The 18,719-nt window shown below is 39.0% G+C and overlaps 1 protein-coding gene across 3 annotated transcripts in view; it reads left to right on the top strand.

The window, feature by feature from the left end:
* Positions 1-18,719, top strand: part of SMC4 (structural maintenance of chromosomes 4) — a 39,105-nt gene extending 20,386 nt beyond the window's left edge. For all 3 annotated transcript variants that reach the window (XM_083441876.1, XM_083441877.1, XM_083441875.1), the window contains exons 10-24: positions 1,962-2,126; positions 3,721-3,954; positions 5,153-5,338; positions 8,666-8,827; positions 9,389-9,614; positions 9,701-9,780; positions 10,356-10,508; positions 11,212-11,338; positions 11,929-12,118; positions 13,251-13,395; positions 14,130-14,303; positions 15,033-15,215; positions 16,387-16,619; positions 17,036-17,219; positions 18,254-18,719. In XM_083441876.1, the coding sequence (XP_083298002.1) occupies positions 1,962-2,126; positions 3,721-3,954; positions 5,153-5,338; positions 8,666-8,827; positions 9,389-9,614; positions 9,701-9,780; positions 10,356-10,508; positions 11,212-11,338; positions 11,929-12,118; positions 13,251-13,395; positions 14,130-14,303; positions 15,033-15,215; positions 16,387-16,619; positions 17,036-17,219; positions 18,254-18,430 (2,619 nt within the window). In that variant the 3' untranslated portion in view covers positions 18,431-18,719. The remainder of the gene's footprint in view (positions 1-1,961; positions 2,127-3,720; positions 3,955-5,152; positions 5,339-8,665; positions 8,828-9,388; positions 9,615-9,700; positions 9,781-10,355; positions 10,509-11,211; positions 11,339-11,928; positions 12,119-13,250; positions 13,396-14,129; positions 14,304-15,032; positions 15,216-16,386; positions 16,620-17,035; positions 17,220-18,253) is intronic.

Below are 18,719 nucleotides of genomic sequence, written 5' to 3'. Positions count from 1 at the left end.
ACTCTGAAGTGAGACTTTTATATTTCAGTGGGATGCTTCCTAGTAGAAGAGGCCCGGTGGAGTGCAGCAGCAGCAACCTTTCTGCAGTGGAATTACTGCTGCTTACTGGGAGGGGTGCAGCAGGGAGATTGGGGGTGCACAAAGCACACTGGTGGGAGAGCTGGATTGACTCCACCAGTTCTTTCACACAGCTCCAACAGCAACTGCACTGCCAAGTGAGGTAGCACAGTGCCAAGTGAGGTAGTGCAGCAGCCGCTTTCCCTCGTGTCCTCCAGCCAGCCCCAGAGCATGAACTCTATATTTTGGTCTGGATTGGAGAGAGAATTGGGATAGGGGGAGCTGGAGAGCAGTGGAAAATAGGCATTGAGAGAGTGTTCCCCACTTTACACAATTTCACTTATGGGCACAGGGCCCTGGAATGTAACCCTTGTGTAAGTGGAGGGATTCCTGTATAATCTCTTGTGCAATAAAATCATTTTTAACCTTATTTATTGAAAAGTTTATATCTGCCTTGCTTGTATATAACACCCAAAACAGATTAAACACGAAACCCTTTTAACAACCATTATCGTAGAACAAAAAGTTGAAAGACAGGTGCATATTACCAATCCAAAAATGACACACCTTGTCATCTAGCCAACTATAATGTCTGCCTAACCAATAAGGTCTGAAGGCAATAAGGTCGGGGGGGGGGGGAGAGGAAGAACAGCCAGGTGGATCTCCTAGGATGAGGAATTCCACAATCTGGGTTGCCTCTATAAGGAAGCCACTTTCCCACATTCTTTGCCTCATGGCAGGGTGATACTGGCCAGTTATTCCAGAATGGCTGTGCCTACCCAATGCAGTTTTCTTCATATGGGGTCAGTGTGCCCCCACATTTTTGAACCACAGAAGCTTATGATGATTGCTGCCTCTGTAGCCTGTACTTTTCTACTTAGACAGGCATATTTAGCAATAGACATGGGCTACCACATAAGTGCAGGTGCTTTGCAAAAGGTTATACAATTCTGGCAGCTCTCTTGTTGGTATCTGACTAATGTGTTCTGCCAGCACAAGGATTTTTGCAAGTGTGACGGAACTTTCCTTCCCTGCCCCCTTAAATCTGTTCTAGGGGTTCCACCAAGCCTCCAGAGCAGATTTGGGGGATGGTGAAGGGTGTGTGCAGGAAGGGGGGTGGAGATCTTTCACACAAGCAGAAATTATTGTGCAGATGGAATGTGTTAGTTGGATAACTCCCAAAGTAGCTGAAATTGGTCTCTAGTGAACCAGTTATTGGTAAGTGATCTTTTCCTGAGTAAGAAAGGAAATGAATTCGTCATGAGCAAATGTGTCAAGGAAAAAATTGCAAAAGAGGCTTTAGTGTGTATCTTATTGCCTGAATCTTCCTGAAAAATAATAGGATACTTTTCATGTTACACCTTCATGTTGTTATTGTCAATCTAAATTTATAAAGTGTAACAAATATATTTAATTGGTGCTACTACAAGGTGCTATGTAATACCTATTCTGCATTTGTAAAAACCCAATTGTTTAGTGTGGCAGCACCTATACTTTGAAACTCGCTGCCTATAGATATCAAGCAGACACCTTCACTGTATTTTTGGTGCCTGATAATATAATTGTTTAGACAAGCCTACCGAGATACTTAGAAATGCTGATGCGAATTTTAATCTGTTATACTATTTTAACTCCTGTAGCTCTTACTGGTTTTAATATGTTGTGATTTTTTTCCTGATTTTATAGTTTTATCTTTTTGTAAACAGCTTTGAGTTTTTGTGATCAAGCAGTGTATAAATTTTATGAAATAAATAAATATGAAATAATTCTTCTAAGCCACCTGTGCTATGAACAATTGTGCTTAATAGATCTGCCAGTGAAGTGCAGTTTGTTTGGTGAAACTGGTTTCCCTGTTGGAGAGACTGTTCCCCAAACTGAAAAAAATAACATTAACTTTTTCATAGGTTGAAGACTTGAGAAGTGTTCCTGCCCGTAGTGAATCTGCTATTGGTGAAGCAACAGCTAAGAGAGAGGTTCTAGAAAAAGAAAAGAAAAGGGTAGAGGAAAAACTAAAAGAAGTTATGGACAGTCTTAAGCAGGAAACTCAAGGACTGCAGAATGAAAAAGAGGTTTGTACACTTGATGCATTCAGCTATCTCCCCTGGAGTCTAGAAGCAAATCAGCGTAATTAACCAAGTAATAGGCTCTCTTTATCTCTTCTCGGTCAGAACAGAAGTTAAAGTATATTGCAGAATAAACTAAGCAGCCAGCCAAGTAGCAATTACTTCCCTGCAAGCAGCTGACACCTGCTTACACTTGTGGCATTGCCATTGCATTGCACTGTACTAAACATCCTGGAAATACATATGAGCATTATTACTGTCTTATAGCATTTCCCCTTTTGAAGGCCAGTGTTTCTTACTAAGGACATTCATTGGCTGCACTATGCTAAGTGGATTCAACACTGCTTTTATCTCTTGCTTAACTAATACGGAGCTATGAACCATGCATGCATGCATATGAGGTTCATTTTCGCTTTCCTGTATTAACACCAGAATATAGAGGAAAATGGCAGTTGACATAATCTGGCTGGCTGTCTGGTTGGTTTTTCAGATAACCAGATCTGCTTGTGTGTCTTTGTTCATAATGCTATTTTTATTCTCCAGTAAGGGAAATGTAGTGCTTGTTAGCAAAAGGAAGAACAGTATTGATTATGGGTGAGCAAAGCAAGGGCTGCATGACCATTTATTTGAATGGATGGATTAAATCCCTTGCTACGTATCTATAAACTGAAACTATCTGAGTTAATCTGTGTCGTTTATGCAGTGTATTTTATATTTTGCATTTTTGTCAAAGTGGTTTACAGTTTAAAATAATGCCTTCCAATCTAGACCTGGTGCAAAAGGGATGAAACAATGAGGTGTGAGTGAAAAAGAAAGCAAATTCTGATAAAGACTTTCAGACTGTTATCCAAAATGCTCATTGGAGGAGATGGTTTTGGGATGAAAGGAGCCAAACAGTCCCAGCTAAACCAATGGAGAGGGCTTCTTACCGTATTTTTCGCTCCATAGGGCGCACTGGACCATGGGGCACACCTAGTTTTTTTGGGGGGGGGGGATAAAGAAAAAAAATTATTCCCCCCCCCCCAAAGAGCAAAGAAGCCAAGACAGCTGTCTTGGCTTCCTCTTTAGCCACACACAACCTCTCCAGCTGGCTTTTTTTTTAGCCGCGGGGCTGGGACGGGGGAAGCCGGAGCAACCTCGCCGCCGCTCCTGGGGCTTCTAGCCATGGGGCTGGGACGGGGGAAGCCCGAGCTTCCCCAGCCCCCAGAACAGGCTGCTATCCACAAGCCTTCGGAGCCCGGCGGGAACTCCTGACGCACTCAGAAGACTTGCGGAGAACAGGCAGCTATCCACAAGCCTTCGGAGCCCGGCGGGAACCCCCACCGGGCTCAGAAGGCTTGCGGATAGCTGCCTGACTTCAAGATTTACCAATGTGGAAGGACTGCTGATAGAGGTAGTTCTAGATGGGGAGGAGACAATCAGCATTTCACTGAAGCTGATTTTTGGGGGGGTCGCTGGCTTATCTCTATTTTTCAGGAGTGGCATTGCAGCTGAGAAAAACTATTCTGGGAGAATTGCCAGGATCTGTGCATTACCACTTGAATTGTGAGCAAAGGTTTTCGTTTTTTAAATATGACCTTTATAAATTTCATTTTCATAGGACAAAGAAAAAGAACTCATGGAATTCAGCAAAACGGTTAATGAAGCACGTTCAAATTTGGAGGTGGCACAGTCAGAACTTGATCTCTACCTTAGTCACCATAATACTGCAGTATCTCAGTTTAAAGCAGCAGAAGAAGCTCTTCAGACTGCTTCAGGAACACTTAAAGAAAGGTTAGCCACTATCAAAGAACTGGAGTCAAAACTGCCTCAAGCTGAGCATGATCTAAAGAAGGTTAGACGTTACTGAAGATTTGTTTATATTCCTGAAATGCTTAACTTCATATTGCAATTTAAGTGTTACTACTTTCCCCAGAAATGTTTGGTGTTAAGACTGTCAGAACCATTACTATCAATAGTATTAAAACCTGTAAAGACACCCCGCATAGTTCCTCTACAATTACTTTCTTAGATGGCACCCCCACCCCCCCTTCTGCTGTTGCTACTCTAGGAAGGAAACAAGCCAGAGGGTAGTTTTGCATTCTGTGCAAACCAACACACATGGTTTGTTAGGGGAAAACAAACTACAAGTACTGTTTCACACGTAACATGAAGCCAGCTTCTGGCTTATTCCCCCACTCCATTGCAGTAACAACACAAGTGAAGGAATTGGGGGCTGTTGAGCAGCATGCATCAGTACACTGCTCGTTAACATTAAACTGGTTTGATAGAGTGGAGTCAAGGACACTCATTGAATAGGATAACTTCTCCCGCTAGGCTGGATAGGCAGTTCATAGGTTCCATCTTGAGGGCCTGCACCCAAGTTATAATTCACTCACCTTCTCCATTTAGTTCTGTCCCTTAAGATATGGCCCCAATTAAATGCCTTTTACATGGGCACTAATCCTAGTGTCTGAGTAGGGTTTAGATGGTCATCTCTCAGTGCAGTTTCTACAGTGGGTGTTAATACATTGGGATGTCACCAGTTTTTTCTTCAAATAAAACATTTTTGTAAATAATCTCTTTGAGGACCTGAAAGGTCCTATTCAGTTTCTTCATCTAACTACAAAATCCTTGTATTCTGTTGACACATCCTTTGTATCCACTTCCCAAGGTGGTATGTGACGCTAACAGGAAGATACGAAGGTGGGAAAGAGTTGCTATTGAACTGTTAAAATATTCATACAGGCCAAAAACATGGAAACAGATACTGAGTGTGAAAAAGTTTTATTTAATGATACATTTCATGATCTAGCTGAATAAGGGAACTTCTGCACCAGGACATCTAGAAGTGATAATTATGGTGTCATGTCCTAGACATTAAAAGTTCAAATGCGCCTGTTAACCCAGAAAGTCTGGGAACCCCAGCTTAGTTCCTCTATAGTGGAGTTTGTTACTAGAGGAATACCATTTCTTTAGAAAATCTCAATTCTGTAATGAACTATTTCTGGAATATTCAAAAACAAAATAATTTAATGCCTTTTTTGTTTAAGAAAGAGAATGATCTTAATAAACTTGTAAAAGATGAAGCAAACATCAAGAATTATGTTCAAGATCTGCGTCAGAAAGTAGAAGAAGCAAGAAGCTCATTGGCAATAAATAGAAGTCGAGGAAGAGTTCTTGAAGTTTTACTTCAACAGATGAAGTCTGGGAAAATCCCTGGAATTTATGGAAGACTAGTAAGTTCTTACTTTTCTTGCCATTTCTGTATTGTTCTTTTTCCCATTGCCAGTGAAAGGTTGTCAGATTGGGTAATGTCTCCACTTTGTGGTTGAAGGTAGGAATAGAACTAGAGGGAAGTAGGCAGCTCCCATAATTTAGTTTGCATTCTGCCTTGTTTGAAGAAGTCACATCATTCTCAAGCTCCCATTCTTCTCAGGCCAGCTTTAGTTGTGCGTTTTATTGTATTTCTCATTCACCTCTTGCAGTATATGTGTTGTTCGCACACATCCCCTCTTCCCTTTAGTACAGCTTAGCAATTTGTCTCCTTCAGGTGTTTTATTGCATGGTGTTCTTCTAACGGAATTGTATGGTGTTCTAATGGGATCAATTTCTGGATAGCAAAAGTTAGGGACATTCTCTTCCTCCAGGAAGATCTTTGTAAACACTCTCAAAAGGCACATATGTAGCAACTATATCTTCTATCCCTTTTTAGTTGGCCTCATCTACAATTTCATATCTGTCGCTGAAACATTTCCTTCATAGAGCTATGCTGAAATGCAGAGCTGTACAGTGGTACCTTGGTTCTCAAACGCTGAAAACCCGGAAGTGTTCCGGTTTTCAAAAGTTTTTTGGAAGCCGAACATCAGATGTGGCTGTCGGCTATTGTTTCCGGGGCGCCTGAAGCAATCAGAAGCTGCGCCTTGGTTTTCGAACATTTCAGAAGTCAAATGGACTTCTGGAATGGGTTAAGTTTGTGCTTTTGTTTTTGCTATTTATTTTTTGTTTTTGAGGCTTTTTCGGTTAATTTGTTTTTGTGACTGTGTGGAACCCAGTTCAGCTATTGATTGATTGATTGATTGATTGATTGTGTGACTGCAGAAATGGATAAAAGCCCCCCATCCAAACAATGACTATCATCAGCTCAGGTAAGAAAAAAAGTAATTTTAATTTTTATCGTCTACAATACTGTCTTATTTATTTTATAGTACAGTACATTGATTATTGCTTTCATTTTATGGCTCAGTGGTCTCGTTAGATAGTAAAATTCATGTTAAATTGCTGTTTTAGAGATTGCTTTTAAAAGTCTGGAACAGAAGAATTCGTTTTGCATTGCTTTCTATGGTAAAGCGCGCCTTGGTTTTGGAACGGACTTCAGGAATGGATTAAGTTTGAGAACCAAGGTACCACTGTACAGGGTTTTCTCAGCTCTCCAGAGACTGCCTTTGAATCATTTATGATAGTGCCCCTAAGAGTGTTTAAAATCTATTTCCAAGTAGCCATCACCTCTTCCTGCAGGGTATCTGAGCTGAATGCTTTCTCCAGTCTCCACTGTAAAACATTTGTGTGTTTTTCATAAGGATAGGGTAGTGTTGAGGGCAGACCCAGCTTTCATGCCCAGTCCTATCAAGGTTCCATAGACGACAATAATTGGTTGTCACAACCAGCTGTCCAGATCCTTGCCACCCTTTGGAGCAGGCCTAGCACTCTTTAGCTGCCTGAAGGGCCATGAAGGTTTACTTAAATAGGACCAAAGTTTTCTGGCAGTTTATTATTCCACTCAGCTTCTCTTAGATCTATAGTTAGGGAAGTAGGTGTTTTTTCTCTTCAATCACCTTATATATTAATAATGTATGGCCTGTTTGAGCTTGGTGAATACACAGACTTAATTATGGGAGGTACCTGCTTCCCCCAAGATCTGTTTCTGCTTTGGGCTACAAGGTTTACCCAACCTGATCTTGCACTGGCAATGTAAAGCTAACCTTCAGATAGATACACAGTGGTACTTCTTCTCTTCCTTTATCTGAGTAGGCTAACTTGGTTAGTGAGAATATTTAGCAGGGGAAGTTGTCGTACTTGGTAAGCCCAAGACGCTGAGGCAGCTTTTGAAAGGACTGCATGCACAATCATCTCTCCAAGACAAAAGTTGATTTCCAAATTAAAGAAAAGGTTACTCAGCCTCTCTGAGTCTTCAAGGAAACATGCAAAAATACTGGGCAGCAGCATTGTCCAGCATCTCTGGATGTAGCCAAGCTACCTTTTTTCTGCATTCACCTACATTACAGTATTGGCCCGAATATAAGCCACACCTGCAAATAAGCTGCACCTTTAAAATGTTAGAGGGCTTTTTCCTCTGGTGGCAGATGACAGAAACTATGACACCACAAGACCGGTGTAAAACCAAACAAATAAAGGTTTTATTACAAAACAACAAAGCTTGTGGGTGTTTTTCCTTGCAGGCAAAGTTCAAACTGCAAATTTTCCTCCTTTTTAGTCATGACCAGCTGTACCCAATCTGTCCAAAACTCACAGAAACAGTTCTTAAAGGTACATGAATTTACTGTTTCTTTGCAGAATGACTCCCAACATAAAATTCATGGGGGGGGGGGAGAAAAAAAGACAATACCTGACCACGGGTACCATTCCCTCACACTCCTGGGCTGCTTCCTGGGGGGCAGCCGCGCCGCTTTGCCGGTGGCCTTCCCCCCGACAGTTCGGGGGAGACTTGGGAGCAGCAGGAGGGCTGAGCACTGTTGCCCCATGCTCCCGGCTGCTCTCTGGGTGGGGGTGGGGTAAGCTGTGCTGCTTTGCCAGTGGCGTAAGGTCGCAAATATAAGCTGCACATTTTTTCTCCAAATTCTAATCGTGAAAAGTTAAAGTGTGGCTTATATTCTGGCCAATACAGTAATATTTCACTGTCTCTTCTCCAGTCTGGAAGCTGATTGCCAAAGTGCCCTGTGAACCTATTATGCATTCTGCCCAAGTGTAGCTACTTTAAGAAGTAAGAGATTAGCCAGAACAGTATGCAGATTTGAGCAACTGCCTTTTGAGATACTAAAAAGGTAAAGGGACCCCTGACCATTAGGTCCAGTCGTGACCGACTGGGGTTGCGGGGCTCATCTTGCTTTATTGGCCAAGGGAGCCGGCTTACAGCTTCCGGGTCATGTGGCCATCATGACTAAGCCGCTTCTGGCGAACTGGAGCAGCGCACGGAAACACCGTTTACCTTCCCGCCAGAGTGGTACCTATTTATCTATTTGCACTTTGATGTGCTTTTGAACTGCTAGGTTGGCAGGGGCAGGGACCGAGCAATGGGAGCTCACCCCGTCTACCCCATCGCATTTGTTCTGAGCCATAATTTCTTAGTTAACATCTTTTTTTAAAAAAAAATCTACCCTAAATCATGGGAGCAGTGTGAAAGGACATTAAAACGACAACGTGAGAAGTTCTTTTATGTTAAGGGATGAGATCCATTAAAACCAATGGGACTTACATGCAATTATGCTTAGGACTGTATGTCTGGTACTCATATTACTAACCAAAGTGCTTTCTTTTCTTGGTACTAGGGTGACTTGGGAGCCATAGATGAGAAGTATGATGTTGCAATTTCATCATCATGTGGAGCGTTAGATCACATTGTAGTCGACACCATGGATACCGCTCAAGAATGTGTTAGATTTTTGAAGAAGGAAAACATTGGAGTGGCAACATTTATAGGGCTTGACAAGGTTTGTAATAACTTTTTTTTAATAGATAACCTTTTAAGTTGAATAAGTCGAAGTTGCATATAGATTTGTTTTTACATTACTATGTTCAGCTGGTTTTTACAGTGTCATTTTTTAGATTTTAAAATGGCTTATAATAGTAAAACTGTTTTACATATGATGGGTACAAATACTGTAAGATATATTTGTATAAATAGTATCTTATTACAGCCTATTAAAATAGTCTTACTAGTGACAGCTCATGTTTGTAATAAACATCACAAAGTCTCAGTTTTTAATATAAGAGTAAATACATACTAAGAGTTATATATCTGCATAACATAGATTTACATAAGGGAAAAATGGTGCTTCATGTTCAAACACGTATTAGAGAGTAAACCCTATGGAGTTCAGGGAGCTTTATTTGAATAAGCCTGTATATGATTGCACTGTTGTAATAAAGTATTTGAAAACAATTAAAATATGAACAAAGATCTATGAAAGTAAACTAAAGAGGTATATCAAGGATCTGTGCAGTTCTTGATGGTTAGTTTACTGGTTTTGTGGTGGTTTTAATCTTTCCAGATGACAGTATGGGAGAAAAGCATGGGAAAAATCCAGACTCCTGAAAACATTCCTCGTTTGTTTGATATGGTAAAAGTTAAAGATGAGAAGGTTCGCAATGCTTTTTATTTTGCATTACGTGACACTTTGGTAGCTAATAACCTGGACCAGGCTACAAGGGTTGCGTTCCAGAAAAACAAGAGATGGAGAGTTGTAACTTTACAAGGACAAATCATAGAACAATCAGGTATTTAAATTTTTTTAAAGTTGTGGTTAAAGTTTTATTTGAATGGGAAATAAAGAATTGCTAATTTGTTCTTGGTACTTCCATAGGTACAATGACTGGTGGTGGAGGAAAAGTAATGAAGGGTAGAATGGGATCCTCTGTTGTAGTTGAAACATCAGAAGATGAGGTTAGTATGCTTTCTCGAACACCTGAATTCCTAATGAGTGGGGAGAATCTTTTACTGGTTACCTGCCAAGTGAAATCAGTGGGACAGAAAATACCTATCTAGTGCCAGGGTGGCTGTGGTCAGGGGCACAATCTGTGGATATGATGGGGAATGAAGGAACTTTTCAATCGAATGTCGCTCATGGAATGCCCTATTTTGGCCCTTGCCACCTGCGCGCGACCTCTGGGACTGGTGTGCTTGCTTGGTAGCAGAGATGCAGTTCTATAGTAGCACCCCCAGCCAACCTTTAGCAGGGGCTATGTTGGTTCTGAAAGCTCTTTCTTTTCTTATATTAAGTCTAGACATATAAACACTGAAATATATTTTGATGAATTGGGAGCTTTTTTAGTCTGGTATTGAGAACAGTTGGCTCTCCAGATGTTGAAACAACCCTCTCATCATCCATGTCCATTCACTAGCTGAGGCTGTTGACAGCTGAAGTCCAATAACATCTGGAGGGGCATAGGTTCCCCATCCCTGGTTTATTTGCATTGTTATATACATTACTTTTTTTACATTTTATAACTTGCCCCTAGGTAAATAAAATGGAATCTCAGCTGCAAAAGGATCTCCAAAAAGCAACACAGTTTCAGGAACAAAAAGTGCAACTTGAAGAAGCAATATCAAAATTGCACCAGAGCATTAGAGAAATGAGGAACACGTTGGGAAAGTACAGTGCAAACATTAAGGTAATCATAAGTTCGGCTAAATATACCTTATTGCTTTTTCTCCAGTCATGTCTTCTGATGGAGATTATCCTTTAAATATACTATCTTATATGAAGGATTTCAGGTATTTTAAAACTTGTTCAAAACACAGGCAATAGGAAAGTGGGCTGTTTGGCTTTGGCTGTTGATACTTGTTCCTGCATTGTATGGAAGAATGTTAAGAGCAGTTATTTTGAAAAGAGTGTTTGAGCCAGAGAGAATGTTAAAAAAAACCCCACAGGTTTTAGAAAAGGCAGGCCAGACAAACTAGTTTAAGATAGGGAAGAGTAATTGTCTCCAAAAAGAAAAGGCAAAAGGCAAGTTGTACACCCTATTAAAATGTTCTTAAAAATTTATAATGCACCTAATGTTTTCTGGTAAGCCTGTGGGCAGCAATTATCTTGGGGGTCTTTCGCCTATATTCTAAGCCAGCACAGGCTCCCATCTAAGAGTTATTTGTTAAGTCTGTCTCCCAAGTCCAAGGTTAGGATCTTTATTGGAGTTAGTCCTTCAGCCTAAAAAAACCCCTGAAATAATTATGTTAGTTGGTGTGGGCTGTTTTAGCTATTTTTATGTATGCAAATGTTTTATATGTGTTTTTATTGTGTTGTAAATCACTGCTAGATGCCTCATAGGAATAGTGTCACAAATGAAATTAAAAGTAATTAATAATTGTGTTCTTTAGAGTTTGTCAGAGCAAGAGGCTCACTTAAAAATCCAGATTAAAGAACTTGAAAGAAATGTAATTGCTGCAGCTCCAGACAAAATCAAGCAGAAAGAAATGGAGAGAAAATGTCATTGTTTCAAAGAAGGTATGTCAACATTGCAGTGAAATATAATTGAGGGTGAATCATAATTGATGTGTTTTAGGGGTCACCCACTTTTTTGGCCCATGGGCACATTGGGGGGGGGGGACCTGTACACGCAGATCCAGCTTTTAGTCTGCTCACTATATAAAACTTCACTTTTCTGAACATACCTCTCTGTGCCCCTCACTCCTATCTGCTAGAAATCAAATAAGAGATTCAATAATTTGGAGTCTATTGTATTTCTATTCAGTAAAGCTATCCTTTCCAGTTAGTCAACAAGCCTGATGCTAGTAGTTATAATTTTCCTTGTAAGAAATCTATTCAATCTACAAAGCAAATAATTTAACAAATGCTGTTTAGGATATTACAATTGAAGTAATGCACACATTGTATTATAGCTAAGTAAATGCAGATATACATTTATTTTGCACAATAATAAATCTTGTAAACATATAAACATTTGAACACGTAGTTTGCTCATACCATACTGTTTATATATTTAGCACTAGAAATATTCATCAAGTTCTTTTCTTCTTTTCTCTTCTCTTCTTTTCTTTCTTTTTCTTTTTTTGTTTTTTGTTTTTGTTTTACAGATTATGACAAAGTTGCTGCAAAGGCTGGTAAATTGGAAACAGAAATAAAGAGATTGCATAATCTCATAATTGACATAAATAATAATAAACTTAAAGGTCATCAAGACAATCTTGATAAGATAAACAAGGAAATAGATCAATGTTCTTCTGCTATTACTAAAGCTCAGGTGGCAATCAAGACAGCAGATAGGTATGGAAATGATTTTATATCCTTTGGAACCAACATAAAAAATAAACAGGACACTCATTTCATTATAGAGTTTAAAGAAAACAAGCAGCAAAATTATCAAGTAATGGATTTGCAACATAGTAGCTGGTTCTTTTTAAAATAAAAGCTTCTATTAAAATATTGATTTTCGTGCTAATAGATTCTGTGCTTGTGTTGTGTGTTATCATACACTGTGGTACCTCAGGTTACAGACATTTCAGGTTACAGACGCTTCAGGTTTCAGACTCCGCTAACCCAGAAATAGTACCTCGGGTTAAGAACTTTGCTTCAGGATGAGAACAGAAATCATTCTCTGGCGGCAGCGGGAGGCCCCAATAGCTAAAGTGGTACCTCAGGTTAAGAACAGTTTCAGGTTAAGAACGGACCTCCAGAATGAATTAAGTTCTTAACCTGAGGTACCACTATATTTAGCCACTGAAATAGTGTGTCAGGAAATCCATGGACAATGGGGGTAGGAAATAGGTATCCCAGGAAATGATAAAAAAGTGGGAAAACGTAGGTGAGTAGTCTCCAGAAGGTGCATATAGTCAGAACAACTTTGGAACCAGCCCCACCTGACCATCTCTACCTTTCTGAAGCAGGCACACTGAGCAGGTCTTGCACCCCACGCAAGGCAGCGAGCTTTTAAGTTCTCTGCCTTGCTTACCAGGCTTTGCGAAGCTCCTTCCCAGAGCCTGATAAGCAAGTCTGAGAGCTGTAAAGCTCTGCCATGAGAACCCTATGCAGAAATAGCTTTTAAGTTCTCTGCCTTCCATGTGTTCAGTTTGTGCAATTTCAGCTGACCAGCTGCCAAGCACGTAACGCTGCAATTGCACAAGTTAAATGCACGGAAGTTGCAAGTTAGTTATATTTCCAGTCCTTTCGCTCTATAGAAATTTAAAATCTGTGGTGTGTCTTTTTCATAATGAAAACAGATTTTCCAAATGTAAATATTACATCCCTGTGAATAGTTAAAGAGGGCCATCATATCACAGTCTTCTAATGTCAATATTTTGTTTTATATTTAATTTTTAAATTTGATTTATACTCAAGGTTTTAATGTCAGAAGAGTAGAGGCATCTTACCTACTTTATTATTGTATTGTATTTGATAGAAACCTGAATAAATCAGAAGATGCTGTTCTCCACACTGAGAAGGAAATTGAAGAGAATAAAAAAGCCCTCCAAGACTTAACAGAACAGCTGACTACACTAGAAGAAAAAGCTGCTAAAGTTATGAATGACAGCAAAGAAGCTGAAGTATGTATGATACTAACTTACATTCTTTAAATAGGGTGTGTTTTAAAAGATGCAGAACAGTGTATTAACACTAAAAATGTATGTGATGTACAAGTAGAGTTTTGATGCATGTGGTAATAAAATCCACTACAAGTCTTCAACACCAGCAAAAATTGTATTTAAGAGAAAATAGGATTCAATTGCTCAATTTATTTATATCATTTTAAAGGTACGCTCATGTTGCATAAAAATGAGGTGCTGTTCACTCCAGAGAATTCACTATTAACACTTAAAAGCATTACTCTTCCTGTTCCAGGTAATAATTCTATATGCATCACTTCGGAATAGAAAAACGTGTGTTTGTAAGGGGTGCATGTATAAAAAAAGCTGACTTTTCCCTCTTTCTCCAGGCATTAGTGTACTACCAGTCTTTTGCAGCTCAGAGGTGGTGAGAAAAGCTGGTGTTCCACATGTCACTGAGTTGATGCTACTCAACACAAGGCTGCACAGAGAGGCCCCCTCCCTCCCTGCCCCTTTGTTAACACCTGCTGCCACTATGCTAAAACATTCCCCACAGCATTTGACCTTCCAAACCGTTATGTTGGACAATTATTTTGACGTTGGGTATTACCTGTTTTTCCCCCCACATTTTAAAGAGACATTAGCATCTAGAACAAATTGGAGCTCTAGAAATGTAAACCTTTTCCGGTAACTGAATAATAAAAAATAAACTTCCACCTATGATCTTTACTTAGGAGTCTTTGCCAGAGATTCAAGCAGAACACCACTCTATGCTTCAGAAAATTAAAGCTATCCAAGATGAAGAGCATTTGCTTCAAAAAGAGGCTCTTAATATTAGGCTTAAAATTGAACAGCTAGACAGTCATATTGCGGAGCATCAATCAAAGATTAAATATTGGCAAAAAGAGGTAAATACTTTATAATACCTTACTATTTTAAGAAGTACTATAATATTATGTTTTGGGGGGGAAACTCTTTTTTACTGCTTTCCCCAATCCTGTCATATAGCAGGATTGGGTTCTTTGTTTTTTGTTTTTTAATATTGCATGTTATCTATCATACAGTAAACTACCAAGATCCTGAAAAACTATAAAAGTCACAGACTATGCCTCATTGGAGAGTATACTATTTTCATATCCCACCCAGTCTCTTTATTATCTAGAGCCACTTTGCTGTCCACAAACCATGAGCCTGGCTTACTTTTTTAAAGAAACAATTTAATTTCTGCAGTGTCCTGTAAAATAGGGAGCACATGCCTTGCATTGCTACAATGTCTGTTTGGTATAGTTAAAACTCGATACTAACCAAGATTTTTTTGTCTTGTTTTCTGGCTTGAAACGGATCATTATTCTTATTTGGATCACACTCAAATAGTGCCTAAATCAAGTTTGTTAAATCATAAAGTTGTTTAGTTATTTCTTACCAATAGGCTGCATTTTCATCAGAAGACCTTTAAAGTGACTATATATATAAATCTTAAAATATCAAATAAAAATGCACAATTTCTAGATGGGTGTGTGACTAAGAATGCAAACTTGTTCTATTAACATACAGTTAAGGTACAGGAAAGTTCCTTAAAGTGTAGCTGTAGAAATGTGAATATGGCTTGTTCATTAATTACTTGAAATGTATTTTAGATATCAAAAATATCACTGCATTCTCTGGAAGATGAACAAGTAGAAGAACTTGCAGTGCTCAGCCAGGAAGAACTTGAGGCTATAAGAAACCCGGATATTGTAACTAATCAGATAGCTCTTTTAGAAGCACAATGTAATGAAATGAAACCAAACTTGGGTGCCATTGCTGAATATAACAAAAAGGTAATCATACTTTTTAAAAACCAGTATCTTGAATGCGTACAAGCAATTACAGATCTGTGGCAAGACTGTTACCTGAAATGCTTGTTCGACTAGTATTTCTTGTTTGTCATTGACAGAACCTCTCCTTATAAAGAGCTAAGTGGCATTACTTCCTGAGGAAATTATAAAGTTTATAGATTCCTTACAAGTGCTCACTTCAGCTTGCATGCTTTAGCAGGAAGAGATTGGATGAATCCCATACCAGAAATATTTCCAAAGGAAATTGTGGGCTTGATATGTGAATGCTTACCTACGATTTCCAAGAGAGTGCATTGTGTTTGGTAAGCAGGACCTGTGTGTATAGTCCAGGCATAGGCAAACTCGGCCCTCCAGATGTTTTTTTGGCCTACAACTCCCATGATTCCTAGCTAACAGGACCAGTGGTCAGGGATGATGGGAATTGTAGTCCCAAAACATCTGGGGGGCTCAGTTTGCCTATGCCTAGTATAGCCCAACTTCTAGATAGCTTCTCAGAAAGTCTCTTCTTTCTCACTTTTTGTATGGAGCATTAATTGATGGAAGGGGAATGCTAGGACAGCCTTCTTTTGTCCTTCCTTTGCACAGGTGCCAAACATACAAGCCAGTTACTTCATAATCAATGTTCGAAACTCCCATTGTTCTAGACACATTTGTGACAGGGAGTTTCATTAGCATGAGCAGTTTCTGAGTTCTGGGTGCAGTACTGCGCCTGAGATTTCAAATTAAAACTGCAGAGTGGAAGGAAAGGAGGACCTTTTTCTGCCTCCCCACTTCCAGCTACAATCTGAAGACTGGACCCTCTGAAGAGACCCTGTTAAGAATATTAGGGGGTGGGGTGGGCAAAAGAAGGACTGGACCATGTGAAAAATTAACTTAATATTTTAACCTCAGTTCATTTTCAGCTTTGTATTCTTGTTCTTAAAAAAGTGAGCCTAGACCTTTTGTTATTGCACCCATAGCCTATGTTTAAGGTGTCATTTAGCTCCTAGCTTTCATATCTCAGTTTCTAACACTGTTCACAATGGCAACAGAAACTTAGAATTTCTTTTGTATATTAAAATTCTGGATAAATAGAATTTTGTACTTAAATCTATCTGATCCTTAACAGAAACACTTAGGAGTCATATTGAATATGCACATTTTCAATTTTTAGGAGGAACTGTACTTGAAACGTGTGGCAGAGTTGGATGAAATAACCAATATGAGAGACAAATTTAGAGAAGCTGAAGAAGATCTTCGAAAACAAAGGCTTCATGAATTTATGGCAGGATTTAATGTAATAACAAATAAACTAAAGGAAAACTACCAAATGCTTACATTGGGAGGAGATGCTGAACTGGAGCTTGTAGATAGTCTGGATCCTTTCTCTGAAGGAATCATGTTCAGGTAGGTATTTTCTGTAAATATCTTGAAGGTATTTTGGTGGTCCTTTTACCACTTATATGTGGTATATTTATGCTCATTAAATTTTGACTGCAGAATTAACCAAACATGGCTGACTCACATGCAATGCTAAATTAAAGTTTAGTAGCATAAGAAGGATTGTAGCCCCCTCCACAGGTCTACATAGTTGTTAAGATTGTGAACTAAGATAAAATTAACTAAACTTGTTTTTTGTATATAAAGCAGATCCTAATTCGAAATACTGAAGTGGCATAATAGTGCTCTACCAAACAGCACTGTTGTAAAATTACTGAGATAATGTATATAGCATATACTTCTAACCTGCTTAGCACTGCTTAAAAGCTTGGTTGAGGAGATTGTAAATTGTAAACTCATAAATATATTCCTCTTTCTTTCAGTGTTCGTCCACCAAAGAAAAGCTGGAAGAAGATTTTCAACTTGTCAGGTGGCGAGAAGACCCTTAGCTCGCTCGCTTTGGTGTTTGCTTTACATCATTACAAACCAACTCCTCTTTACTTCATGGATGAAATTGATGCAGCCCTTGATTTTAAAAACGTATCCATCGTAGCATTTTACATATACGTAAGTAGTACAGAAGCCAATATCCAAGTTTTACATTTTTAGTAGTATCAAATTAATGCTAGTTTTGTGTAAAATAATTAGGAAAGGTCTTGGGTATGTCTGCTTCTGGTGCATGTCAATGAAGAGCAGTGTTTCTCTGACTGAAGTGAAGTTACCCAAAAGGAAAGGGTTATGTCCCAGTACTGTCCACAAAAATAAGGGAAATGTCATTAAGTTTTTGAATTTACATCTTAGTTGCTTGGAGCCATCCCCAGTTTGCGTTGCCATTACTCCAGAACAGCTTTTTTCACAAGCTCACAAACAGGTAAACCTGTTGACGACTGTTAACAACTGCAATTGGTCTTTGATATCTTCTATAGAATGTCCTGGGAGACTGAAGTGTTCTCCTACTGGACATAAATCTGACATCAGGAATCACAAGACAGAGAAACCAGTAGGAGAACACTTCAGTCTCCCAGGACATTCTATACAAGATCTCAAAGTAGCTGTCATATTACAAAAGAATTTCAGAAATAGACTGGAAAGAGAAGTTGTTGAATTACAACTTATTACCAAACTTAAAACCATGGAGAGACCTCATCTGAATAGAGACATTGGATTCTTATCTCATTGTACACGATAAAGCTATTTTGGGCCATCTCACCCCTTGCTTTTTCCTCTAAGACCAATTGCAGTAATTAACAGTTGTCAACAGGTTTACCACACCTATCAGCCAATCACCCATCCCCACCACCCTTCTGAGTAATACCCCTCTCCACCTTCTCACTATATATAAAGGTCTGGTGACTTCTGTCTCAGTGTATCTGAAGTATGCATACACACGAAAGCTCATATCAAGAACAACCTTAGTTGGTCTCTAAGGTGCTACTGTACAATTACTTATTTATATATATATATTTCTAATGGAAGAGATTGAACTAGTCTTGGTGGTTGTTAATTACTAGCACTACTGCTTGAAAAAAACTGGGAAACTTCCCTGGTTTTTTTGCCAGGCTCATTACAAATCCTAATTGAAAATATGTTTCAATTTCTAGGAACAAACAAAAAATGCACAATTCATCATCATCTCTCTGAGAAACAACATGTTTGAAATTGCGGATAGACTAATTGGGATTTACAAGACTTACAATACCACAAAAAGTGTTGCAACAAATCCCAAAGTGATTGCATTGAAAGGACTTGCTGAACTTGGTTCTGTAGGGTGCTCCTGAATACAGGAATGATGTCTATTTAACCAGTAGACTTTTCTAATGAACATTTCCTAATACGCATTTTCCCCCCGTTTGTGTTTTTAAATGTGTTAGCAACTTTTTCAAAGCTACTAGCATGTTGAAAGAAAGAAAAAGAAAAGGAAGTTCTAAACTGCAGCTAGATGTACATTGCTCTGTGGTGCTTAGCAATCACCATTCCACGCCAGTACACTTTATTTTTGAGGTGAAGCCTATAATTGTTTTTAAAGCATTTAATGTTTTTATTTGTTAAAATAAAATCATAAATTGA

This window comes from Podarcis tiliguerta (genome assembly GCF_965153285.1).
Source record: "Podarcis tiliguerta genome assembly, chromosome: 5".
Taxonomy (NCBI): Eukaryota; Metazoa; Chordata; class Lepidosauria; order Squamata; family Lacertidae; genus Podarcis; species Podarcis tiliguerta.
The sequence above is the reverse complement of the archived record's forward strand: the minus strand, read 5'-3'. Positions and strand labels throughout refer to the sequence as shown.